Source organism: Sodiomyces alcalophilus (assembly GCF_042370955.1).
Source record: "Sodiomyces alcalophilus JCM 7366 unplaced genomic scaffold ACRALscaffold_4, whole genome shotgun sequence".
NCBI lineage: Eukaryota > Fungi > Ascomycota > Sordariomycetes > Glomerellales > Plectosphaerellaceae > Sodiomyces > Sodiomyces alcalophilus.
The window spans coordinates 64,156-76,202 of NW_027263535.1; the positions used below are offsets into that span (position 1 = coordinate 64,156).

At 51.3% G+C, this 12,047-nt stretch overlaps 4 protein-coding genes across 4 annotated transcripts; 3 read left to right on the forward strand and 1 right to left on the reverse strand.

Annotated features, from left to right (window-relative positions):
* Positions 1-655: 655 nt before the first annotated feature.
* On the forward strand, positions 656-3,848 carry ACRALDRAFT_2027072 (uncharacterized protein; the record flags this gene model as incomplete). Its single annotated transcript, XM_071020440.1, has 2 exons — positions 656-3,603; positions 3,668-3,848. The coding sequence occupies 2 exons, from the start codon at positions 656-658 to the stop codon at positions 3,846-3,848; spliced, it is 3,129 nt and encodes a 1,042-aa protein (XP_070874312.1).
* A 531-nt stretch (positions 3,849-4,379) lies between these two features.
* Positions 4,380-5,372, reverse strand: ACRALDRAFT_1071395 (uncharacterized protein; the record flags this gene model as incomplete). Its single annotated transcript, XM_071017861.1, has 1 exon — positions 4,380-5,372. The coding sequence occupies one exon, from the start codon at positions 5,370-5,372 to the stop codon at positions 4,380-4,382; it is 993 nt and encodes a 330-aa protein (XP_070874313.1).
* A 690-nt stretch (positions 5,373-6,062) lies between these two features.
* Positions 6,063-7,790, forward strand: ACRALDRAFT_1057552 (uncharacterized protein; the record flags this gene model as incomplete). Its single annotated transcript, XM_071015915.1, has 6 exons — positions 6,063-6,124; positions 6,302-6,561; positions 6,645-6,717; positions 6,789-6,958; positions 7,021-7,338; positions 7,396-7,790. The coding sequence occupies 6 exons, from the start codon at positions 6,063-6,065 to the stop codon at positions 7,788-7,790; spliced, it is 1,278 nt and encodes a 425-aa protein (XP_070874314.1).
* An 895-nt stretch (positions 7,791-8,685) lies between these two features.
* On the forward strand, positions 8,686-9,292 carry ACRALDRAFT_1071393 (uncharacterized protein; the record flags this gene model as incomplete). The annotated part of the gene is made up of 2 exons (XM_071017860.1): positions 8,686-8,805; positions 8,903-9,292. The coding sequence occupies 2 exons, from the start codon at positions 8,686-8,688 to the stop codon at positions 9,290-9,292; spliced, it is 510 nt and encodes a 169-aa protein (XP_070874315.1).
* Positions 9,293-12,047: the final 2,755 nt, after the last annotated feature.

Below are 12,047 nucleotides of genomic sequence, written 5' to 3' on the forward strand. Positions count from 1 at the left end.
GAGGATTGCGGTTCAATGGCAAGTTTGAGGTTGGTTGGTGGTTGATCGATGTAGCCCTGCTTGCAATGGATCTTGGAAAATCGTCTGAGGCAATGACCCGCAGTCCCATTTGTCCTCGGTTCCATGATCACGTGCATTTGGCTGAGTAAGTGGCTTTTCTACCATCCCACGGATAATGGGCCGCTGGAACGTCACCGCCTGCCCTTTCCTTATTGGTTTCTCCATCGATACGGGTCAAACGACATTTTTTTTTTCTGCCAACCCGGATGCCACTCTCCATCCCAACCGCGCAGCGATCATCAATCCGAACTCTTCTTTTACCGAGAAAGGATATCATCCATCTTTACACCGAAAACAATTCTGGCTTAAATCTGATACTCTTTTTCCTTCTGTGCTGCTGGCCCCTTCCTTACGAATCTCACATCACAGCTCCAAGCACGAAGATATCTTCGGGCGCAAGACGCCAGGATGGATGACCTTTTCGACGTCTTCGAGGGCAGCGGCCACGTTGAGACGGCTGAGGCAAAGGAGGCAAAGACTGCCCCCCTCACAACCACGCGCCAAGTCCAAGAAGTCCGACAAAGATAAAAGCAAAAAGCGAAAAGCCGATGGCCATGTAAAGAATCAACCCGCAAAGCAAGATGTCGACGTGGATATGACCAACGGCGACGAGGTTTCCAAAGACGAAGGCCAATCAGAAAATCATCAGCCCCCATCCGATTCTGCAAAGGATGAAGAGAGCAACAAGCGGCGCAAGAAGGAGGATGAGGCAGAGCCGGTTCTCACAGACACGTTCCAAACGGCCGAGTCTAGACAAGTCGCGGGCGCGCAAACGTTCACTCCCGGGGAAGGGGAGTCGATCGTGTTGTCTCACAACATTCAGCATCAAGTCGCCTTGCCACCCGACCTAGACTACGAATACGTTCCCCTTTCCGAACACAAGCCCCCCGCCGAGCCCGCCCGTACATGGGACTTCAAACTTGACCCCTTCCAGAGCCTATCGGTCGCCTCGATAGAGCGTGATGAGAGTGTCCTAGTCTCAGCTCACACGAGTGCTGGAAAAACAGTCGTCGCAGAATACGCCATAGCGCAGTGCCTCAAGAGGAATCAGAGGGTCATCTATACCAGCCCGATCAAAGCCCTTAGCAACCAGAAATACCGAGATTTTGAGGCTCTGTTCGGCGATGTGGGCTTGATGACAGGTGACGTTACTATCAACCCCACGGCCAGCTGTCTCGTCATGACGACGGAAATTCTGCGGTCCATGCTCTATCGCGGCTCTGAGATCATGCGCGAAGTTGCGTGGGTTGTTTTCGACGAGATTCACTACATGCGCGACAAGACGCGAGGTGTTGTCTGGGAGGAAACTATCATCCTTCTCCCCGACAAGGTCCGTTACGTCTTCCTGTCGGCCACAATTCCCAACGCCTTCCAGTTCGCCGAGTGGATTGCGAAGATCCATCATCAGGCTTGTCACGTCGTCTACACCGATTTTCGCCCTACTCCTTTGCAGAATTACTTCTTCCCGGCTGGTGGAAATGGGATTTTCCTGGTGGTAGATGAGAAGGGTGTCTTCCGCGAGCAGAACTTCCAGAAGACGATGGCGGCGGTTGAGGCTTCCAGAGGACAAGACTCAAATGATGCCAACGCATTGTGGAAGGGCAAAGGTGCCAAGAAGAAGACGCAGAAGGGTGGCGCGAGCGAATCGCAATCTGATATCACCAAGATCATCCGCATGGCCATGTCGAAGAACTTCCACCCCGTCATTGTTTTCAATTTCAGCAAGCGCGAGTGTGAGAACATTGCGCTCGAAATTTCCAAGTTCCAGTTCAACACTGCCTCGGAGCAGGCAATGGTTCGCAAGGTCTTCACCAGCGCCATCGAGAGCCTTTCCGAGCAAGATCGCCAGTTGCCTCAGATCCAGCACCTTCTTCCCTTACTGGAGCGAGGTATCGGAGTCCATCACTCTGGATTGTTACCCATCCTGAAAGAGACCATTGAGATCCTGTTCCAGGAGCAACTTATCAAGGTTCTAGTCGCCACGGAAACTTTCTCCATCGGCCTCAACATGCCTGCCAAAACGGTCGTCTTCACCCAGGTCACTAAATGGGATGGCATCAAGACCCGGCCCCTCACGCCCTCCGAGTACATCCAGATGTCTGGCCGTGCTGGTCGTCGCGGCCTCGATTCCCGCGGTATAGTCATCATGATGATCGACGAGAAGATGGAGCCCGATACGGCCCGCGGCATTGTCGTTGGACAGCAAGACCGGCTCAATTCTGCTTTTTACCTTGGTTACAACATGATTCTCAACCTGCTTCGAATCGAGGCTGTCTCACCCGAATTCATGCTTGAACGGTGTTTCCACCAGTTCCAGAACGCCGCCAGCGTCCCTGCCCTGGAACGCGACCTCATGTCTCTTCAGCAAGAGCGCGACAACATGGCCATCGCCGACGAGTCAACTATCAAGGACTATTACAACATCCGGACGCAGCTGGAACAGTATGCCCGGGATATGCGCTCGGTCATTCAGCACCCCAACTATTGTCTCGACTTCCTGCAACCGGGCCGACTCGTGCGTATTTACAATCCCAAATACGAAGATGACAGTCTCGACGGCACAGATTTCGGCTGGGGTGTTGTGGTCAAGTTCATGAAACGCCGCGAACCTAAGAAGGGCGAGCCGACGTATCCCCCGCAAGAATCGTACCTAGTTGATGTCTTGCTCCCCGTTTCGGCCGAGAGCAGCGAGGTTCATTCAGCACCGAATCAGACGACGGAAATGCCCAAAGGCCTGTATCCGGAGGCCTTGTCCGACTCGGGCCGCTTTGAGGTGGTCCCCTGCTTCCTCTCGTGTCTCAAGAGCATTAGCCAGATCCGCGTCTTCATGCCCAAGGATCTCAACCAGAAATCCAACAGGGAGGAAGTGCGTGGGGCGCTTCTCGAAGTCAAGAAGCGTTTCCCGGACGGAATGCCCCTCCTCGATCCGATCGAGACGATGGCAATCACCGATGATTCGTTCAAGAAGTTGCTCAGGAAGATCGAGGTACTCGAGTCGCGTCTCCTGACAAATCCGCTCCACGGATCGCCGCTGCTGCCGGAACTGTACGTGAAGTACAGGGCCAAGGTGAAGCTGTCGGAGCAGATCAAGGAGAAGAAGAAGGAGATCGCCAAAGCCCACACCGTCTCGCAGTTGGACGAGCTCAAGGCTCGGAAGCGGGTGCTCCGCCGCCTAGGGTTCCTGAACGACGCGGAAGTCGTTCAACTCAAGGCCCGTGTGGCCTGCGAGCTCTCATCCACCGAAGGCCACGAACTGATCCTTGCCGAGCTTATGTTTGATCGGTTTTTCAACGAGCTCGCGCCTGAGACGATTGCGGCCGTCTTGAGCTGCTTCGTACTCGACGAGAAGCTAGAGGCGCAGCCACTCAAGGAGGAGCTCGACAAGCCGTATCGCGCCGTTGTTGCCAAGGCGCGACAGGTTGCCAAAGTGAGCATTGAGAACAAGCTCGACGTGAACGAGGAGGAATTCGTGGCCAAGTTTAAGTGGCAGCTGATGGAGACGGTGCATGCATGGGCGAACAACAAGCCGTTTGCGGAGATCTGGTAGGTCTCGAGTCCGACACATGGATGCGTGCCTGATGAGAACTCAACGCTGACGAATTTGCAGTAAAATGACAAACGCCTACGAAGGGTCGCTGATCCGTCTCTTCCGTCGTCTTGAGGAACTGCTCCGTCAGATGGCCCAAGGCGCCAAGGTCATGGGCAGCGAGGAGTTGACGTCCAAGTTTGAGGCAAGTTTGAATAAGATCCGCCGTGACATTGTCGCTGCGCAAAGCTTGTACCTGTAAAGGTAAGGTGAGTGCTTCATCTCGGGGCCCTGGGAGTGGTCGGGGCCGACTGCAGCTCCGCCAGGTTACCAGGAGTCCGACAGACGACTGCGACAATGCCCGGCCGGGTCCATGGCCAGCGCTTTCTATCGTCGGCCCGCATGTTATGAGTTTCGGCATCGATAAAGGAGTTTGGGATGGGACATGGATTATACCATTGTATCCTTTTTTCTATCTTTTTTTTTTTGGTTTTCTGTTCTTGAGACATGGAGCCATGAGGAACTTGCGAGAGTTCCTTCTCCAGGCCGCCCAATCCACTAGCATAATGGCCCTCTCGGCGCCGCACCAGGGCGGCGACTGATCGTTTCGTGACATTCCACCGTGACTGCCGTGTGACATTCCCCTTGGTCTACTTCTTGAAGCTTTGCTGCAGACAAAGGAGCGCCCAAGTTTGACAAAATCGACAAGATCGCACTGCGCCGAGATACTATCTATCCTACATCTCCTACGAGGGACCCACACGCAGAGCGCCTTTCCCAGAGCACAGCGCGGTTACTCGTTACCAAAAAGCGCCCGCATGATGCCGATGAGCACGCTAAAGGAAACGCCGAAGCCAATCCAAACCCTCCATCGCGGCGACACTATGCCTTCCTCCCGCGTAAGCCATGATAAGCCGCCGAGCGGCCAGAAGAACCCCATGGCCAAACCCTTGATGAAGCCGTCAAGCTGTTCGTGCATGGTGCCGAGGGCGTCGTCCGCCGGCGCGGCCTCTCCCGCGGGCCCGACGGCACCCGTCCCACCGCCAGGCACGGCATCACCGGCATTTGCGTCCATCCACGAATCTTCCATGCTTTGTAGTGTATCGGGCGAGGGCATGGCGTCAGGAGTGTGACGCTGGGCCTGGATGTCGCGAAATTGGAGGCGCAGTTGAGAGACTTCAGCCTGGGTGAAGCCGGCAGCGAGGAGACGGTCGAAGCCGCGCGGGGTGGGCCGAGTGGTGGCTGCGGCGTTTTGCCTTCTGGAGGCGGAGGGGCCATCTTGTTGGGTCGCGAACGGACGGCCCGACGGCGTAGACGGAGTAGGTGCTTTGCGGGCGGCGGCGGCCTCGTCGGCGAGCTGAGAAGGGGAAAGGGCATCGCCGATGCTACAGATCACATATACGCGGTTCTGTTGACGATCAAGCTGGCCTTCCACAGCCTTGCCTTTTCCTTTTCCTTTTCCCGTAAAGTCATGCTCGTCCGCTTGAGATGGTCGCGATGAAGTCGAGGCAGGCGAGGGTGTAGGTAGGGCGAGAGCGGTGCTCAAGGTGGCGTCATCCTGGAGAATTCTTCCCTGATAGATGAAGCGGAGACGGCGGGTGTTGTGTGTCGAATCTAGGCGATCGCGTATGAGGTGCTTCAGAGCAGCTACGGTCGTGTTTGCAGGATTAGGGATGTCAAGGTCGAGATCGGGCAGCGAGGTGCTAAATCGAATGCTCAGAAGGAGAGGACGTAATAGCGGTAGCGGTGGTCGAGGCGTGGATGCAGGCCGGGTGGCCTCCGACATCTTTGGCTAGACGATTTGTTTATCTGCAACTCCCGACGTCATGGCGACAGAGGGACGGGCTGGTGAATTCAGCGCCGGCGAGGACGATATTGCTCAATAGGGTGGTTTGTGGGTTTGAGGGCCACAGCGCGGTCCCTCTCGGTTCTTTTTCTTTTCTGGCAGTGCGTGTGACGTTGATGTATCACGCGAAACAACCTGGAGACTATCACGCCGTGTCAATCCACTCGGGGGGTTCAATGCTCGGATGCATATGTACACTGTGTACTCCGTGTGGTGCGCAAATGTACCCCCTCATCAAGCCGTCACCTGTGAAGGAGGGGTGTCAAAAACTAGCTCCAAGTACCATCCATATTCCATAAGAAACCCCCCTGTGCAACAACCCCTCCTTCCTGTCTGAGATATTGTACTCGAGTAATTATGTAGAATTGCACCGATAATCGGGGTCGGACAAATGGCGTAATTGGCATTCCGCGATGCCGATTAGGATGAAGATAAACCTCGAAACGACTTTTGGAAAACTTTGAGAAGTGACCACGACGGAGTTACTTCTATCTTAGCCTGGCAGTTCTCTTTTCCCCCCTCATGACTTTCCTAGCGTCTCCGCTCATCAGAGTTCCCTCGAATCTCGTCAAATCCAACAAACTCATACTCGGTAACCGTGTCGGCAACAAAAGTTTCCATTATAGCGCCATGAGCCTCAGCGGCAAGTTAAAGCCAGCGGCAAGGGTGTCTGGGCAGCGGCAGGATGTCTGGTATGTGGATGATTTCCCATAACGGCCGAGAGCGGCTGTTTGGGGAAAGAGTGTTGAGAAGCGACGCGAGTCGCGGTGATGCTTCACTTCAGCCCCTGAGCCATCTCCCTGCAAAGACGGATACTGTCCGCTGCCCACCTCTCACTTCCTAGTCACTCACGACTGACTCTGCTCCAGGTCCATCGTCAATGAGGCGGCTGCCGCCTCGCCGAAGCAACCCATTGTCAACATGGGCCAGGGCTTCTTCGGCTATAACCCTCCCGACTTCATCATAGATGCTGCCAAACAGGCGTTAGATCGTGTCGACTGCAACCAGTACAGCCCAACCAAAGGACGTCCTCGTCTAAAGAAGGCTATCGCCGACGCCTACTCTCCCTTTTGGGGCCGTCAGATTAACCCGGAGACCGAGGTCACTATCACGACAGGTGCCAATGAGGGTACGTGTTGCGTCTCTATTGCTCCGACACTGCTCCCGTTCTTTGTTTTCTTTCGATTGTCTAGGCTAACGCGCCAGCCGCAGGCATGTTGAGTGCTTTCATGGCCTTCATCGAGCCCGGCGATGAGGTCATCATCTTTGAGCCTTTTTTCGACCAGTACGCGTCTTGCTCAAACGAGTTGGCCCCCTTCTCTCGAGAGGAGACTCGCTGACATTCTGAGCTCCCAGGTACATCAGTAACATCGAAATGCCCGGCGGCAAGATCGTTTACGTCCCCCTTCATCCTCCTGCAGACGGCGGCGAGAAGACCTCATCCGCTGCCGAGTGGAAGATTGACTTTGACGAGCTCGAGCGTGCCATCACGCCGAAAACCAAGATGATCGTCATCAACACACCCCGTGCGTCTACATCCAACGCCATCCTCCTTCCGTGTCTTCGTGCCACCCTAACCGCCACCCAGACAACCCCGTCGGCAAGGTCTTCTCCAAGGACGAACTCGTGAAGATCGGCGACCTATGTGTCAAGAACGAGATCATGATCCTCTCCGACGAGGTATACGACCGACTCTACTACGTGCCGTTCACCCGGATCGCCACGCTCTCCCCGGAGATCGAGCGGTTGACGCTCACGGTGGGATCGGCTGGCAAGAATTTTTATGCCACGGGTTGGCGTGTTGGTTGGCTCATGGGTCCCGCTGAGCTTATCCAATATGTTGCCGCCGCACATACGCGCATCTGTTACTCCTCCGTCTCCCCTCTTCAAGAAGCCTGCGCCATCGGTACGTGCCTCGCTACCTATTCGCCGTTTTCCAACCATACTGACATATGGTTTTCAGGCTTCGAGCAAGCCGATAAGTTCGGCTTCTGGGATGAGTCGAAGAAGGAGATGAAGGGCAAAATCGACCGGTTCAACGAAATATGGCACGAGCTCGGCCTCCCTTACTCCGAGCCCGAGGGGGGCTACTTCGTACTTGTCAACATGAAGAAAGTCAAGCTACCCGAAGACTATTCTTACCCTCCGCACGTCGCCAGCCGGCCGCGCGACTTCAAGCTCACTTGGTTCCTGATTCATGAGGTAGGGGTTGCGGTCGTCCCGCCTACCGAGTTTTACACGGACCAGAATGCGCACATCGCAGAGGACTACATTCGCTTTGCCGTATGCAAGCCTGACGATGTCCTCGAGACAGCCAAGGAACGGCTACGTGGGTTGAAGAAATATATCCAAGAGTAGGCAGCGTATATATACGACGACCTCGTTAGAACAAGCCATGCTACGATCCCGATCCATCTGGGCACCTGGACAAACAGTGTCCATCGATAATTTGCGAGTCGGCGCTACTGCCCGTCGAGAAACTAGAAACACGACCTGGAGACGCCCATGGACTGCTTATGACCAAGTAGCTGGTTTTTTGGTGGCGAGACAATAGATGAAAGGCTTCACTCAAGAGCCTAGACGAGTTGATATTCTGCCTATAAATGTGATATTTAGCGGGCCCTAACAAAGACGCCCAACTCCCCAAATATCACACCTGTTTGTACATACAAGTTGTCGTATAAAGCATATGCCCTGCTTGATGATTTGATTCTAGAAATATGTGTAGACAGATTCTCCCCGACTCGTTTCAAGTGAGCCATCAGTCTTACTGAATTATAAGGAAACTACCTTTTATCAACATCAACAAAGCCTACTTTGTATGCTTTGTTTGTTGTTTTCTTGCCCAAATAGATAATTTTCACAATTTGGTTCACCCAAGTCATCCCGCCCTCAGGCTTCTCTTTCGAATTCCGCGACATAATAACCGAGTCGTTGACTTGTAAGCAGGTGCCACGATGCAAGAACACGCCGCCTACGGAGGAGCAGAATTTTTCTTCCTTCACGTCGCCTTGCCCTCACGACTTTGATTCCCTTCTTTCCCACTTAATTGCCCAGTTACTCTCACATATGATTTCTTTTCTTGCACCTTTCTGACCACAACACTCTACTTTTCTTCACTCCTCCTCCTTCTCCATCCTTCTTCATCCACCAGACCCTGCACATCTCACCACAGGCTTTATAGCTTCATAATCTCTCTTTTGCCCTTCAAGAAACACCGAAAGCTTTATTGAAGCTCAAGTCATCTATCAAAATGTCGACCGAAAACAACGAAGTCGGCCAGGTCGCCAAGGAGGGTAACAAGGTCCAGCTCACTAAGCGTGAGCAGGAGCTTCTTGCCCAGGCTTGGACTTGCATGAAGACTCAGCCCGAGGTATGTCAAGACTCAAGCCCCCTCCAGCTATAGTAGTACAGCGTCGCCAACGCGTCGCGATGCAAAATTATCCATTCAGTACTGACCTTGAACCCAGATCGATTACCATCGCCTTGCTGAGGCTCTCGGCATGACGAACCCGCGGTCTGCCTCGAACGCCTGGTCTGCCATCAAGAAGAAGTTGTTCACTGGAACTCCGCCGCCCACTCCCTCCAAGGCTGGCGAGTCTGAGAAGAAACGCAAGCGGGCCACTCCCAAGAAGCCAGCCGCTGCTGCGGGTGGTGCCACCGCGGAGGGCGTCGGTGATGATGATCAGAGTCTTGCCACGCCCACCAAGAAGCAGCGTTCGCCCCGCAAGAAGAAGGCAACTCCCGCCACTGCCGCTCCGAAAGCTTCCGTCAAGGATGAAGCGGAGGACGACCAGGTCGTCAAGTCGGAGGACGACAAGGAGATGGAGGAACCTGTCGTCACCAAGGAGGAGCAGTAGGATACTCGTCGCCTTGTGCCGTTCTAGTCGAGAAGAGGATGCAAGAGTATGGGGAAGATGGCCCATCGTGCGGCGCCTTGTTTTTCTTCCCTCTCATTTTCCTCTTCTTGGGTTGTCTTCAAACGCCAGACAGGAATGCACGGCTATGAGCGATGCATGTCGTCTCTCGTATAGATGGATGGGCTTGTGGCAGCTGCTCTCTTACTAGTTACTACCCCTCCTTGCTCTTCTCTTCTTCTGCTATGCGGGGCGGCATCTAGGATCAGTACGATCATCTCAGGGACTACGAATACACTATGGTTTGACCATCGACCGAATACAGTCATCAACACATTTGCTTTTTCCGTATCGTGATTGACTGTCTCAAGAAATTAATATTTCTTCTTCCACTCAGGAACTGGCCTCTTCGTCTGTACAACGTACGTATATGGGCGTTGACATAACGCTGTCGGTGGGCCTGAGTCCCGCCAAGCTCCAGTGTGCTGCGCGATCGGTCAGTGGTCTTCACCGTTCTCCTGCAGTATGACGTGTTGAGCACAATATTCTCCAACTCATCCCCAGCATATCTGCCCAGCGATCTGTTTATATATATACATATGTATGTTAAAGGATTTCCGACGCCTGACCCTAAGTTGTGTATTGTGTTAATGCTGTTTCGATTGAACTTGTTACTGGTGCAAGAGGGCAAGGGGTCGGAGCCGGCCGAGAGTCTCAGTTATCGCAACCCAACCGTTGCGTTGACAGGACCTGGATTAATGTACTCCGTGTAGATACTGTATTCTTAGTGCTGTACTCCGTACTTTTAGTGCAACTTGGCAGGAGATAAAGCTAGGGAGCACTTATTCCGATTAGGGCATTTGTTTATTCCGACTAGGGCCCCATTTTTGCAGCCGGCGCCAGCCGCCAGCTATCATCTTTTATTATTTTTATTTTCATTTTTTATTAGATTAATTAGTTTAATATACATAGCAGCTTATTATATTATTCGGATTATCCTTTTACCCTTAGATACGATCGTTAATTAACTAATTAATTAGCTATAAGCTATCTTCCTACTATATTACTCACGCCGTCCTAGCTCTTTCTATAGCCTACGTATAGCCTTATCCGTTCCCGACTAAGATCCAGCTTATATCGAGGTGTTTCCTACTAAATTTAGCTATATTTATCCTCGCCCTCGCCCTCTATATTATCCATAAGCTCTGCCACGGCCCCGACCACGACCCCGGCTATAAGGCTAATCCTGCTACTCCTCTATAAACCGGGCGGTAACCTCTACCTACCGCTAGTAAGCCCTCTCCTCGTTAAGTTCCTATTCCGAAGGGTCGCGGGCACGCGTCGCTACGTTCTATAGGCGCCTATTATTTCCACAAGGAATTAAGGCAACTAGTATATTATTAGGCTCGATACGTGGGCGGCCACGGCTAAATAAAATAATAATAGGATTAAGTATATAATATAATCGATCTTCTATAATAAAATCACGACTAAGGTACTAGTATAGATAAAACTTAAGATATATAAACGGCTATGGATTAGCCTCTTACTCTTTTACTAGAATTATATATAAGCAGGGTAAGCCGAACTAGGTTTTAAATATATTAGTATAATCTATTAATAGTAGATTACCCTTCTTAACACCGACGGCTATACGATATTAGCCTAGAACCAGTGCTAAGGCGGGCCTGCTATATCTTATTCTTATATCTCCTATCTACTAGTATAAGCGATAGTCTTAGATCTAACACGAGGCCTAAATAGCCTCCTCTACGTTATATTCGGATTAACGATTCTTTACTATTTCTTCTATATATTCGGCTAAGAATTTAAGATCGGTAGTGGAGTTATATAGATAGCTCTTAATCTCCTTATAGCTCGACTCTACGCGTAACGTAACGCGTATACCAAAGTTCCGAAGCTATAAGGTCTAAAAAATAATAAACTGCTTCCGCCACGGCATCCAAGTCTTAAGGATATATTAAATAACGGCCTCCTGGTCAGGGAACTCTTTAAGCATAAATAGCCAGGCGGCCTCGTGATCCTTTTCCGATTTTACGTATATAATAGCCTTCTAGACTATTATAAAGCCGCGAGGATTATACGGAATCTTACTATAATCGGGGAGGGACGTATAAAAGAGACCCTTTAGTATTAAGAGTTCACTAAAAAGAGGCGTTATAGTTTCGGAAGCTTTAAACGCCTCGCGTTATTAATCGGTATCATCGCCTTCCTAGATCCATTTATCTTTTATCTTACCTTATACGTTTTTATTTATATACTACACGCAGATCTACTATAAGGTATCGTTAAATACTATAGCTATAGCGTTCTTAAATACCTTATCGAAGTCTACGATAATTATAAGCGGGCGCTTAATATCGAGGGCGACACGATATTTATCGAGACGTTAAAGGGTCTATTCGTACGCTTCCTGGTCTTCTTTATTAATAAGGCAAAAGGCGATATTAAAGGTGCTCTGGATATTACTAATACTATAGATATTAACAAAGGGTATCTTAAACCGATTAGTCTTATATATATTATCGCTAATTATAACCTCGGGATTAAGCTTCTATATCTGCTCGCACTATAGATAAGTCTAGATTATCGAAGTAATTACTCCCCTAAGCTATTAATAGCTATACTTAATCCTACGCGTCTCGAATTCGCGGATTAGGGCTTATATAGGCGTATAGCCACCGAGTAACTCCTCTTATACTATTAAGATCTCGTTAACGATATCGCTTCGTAGCTA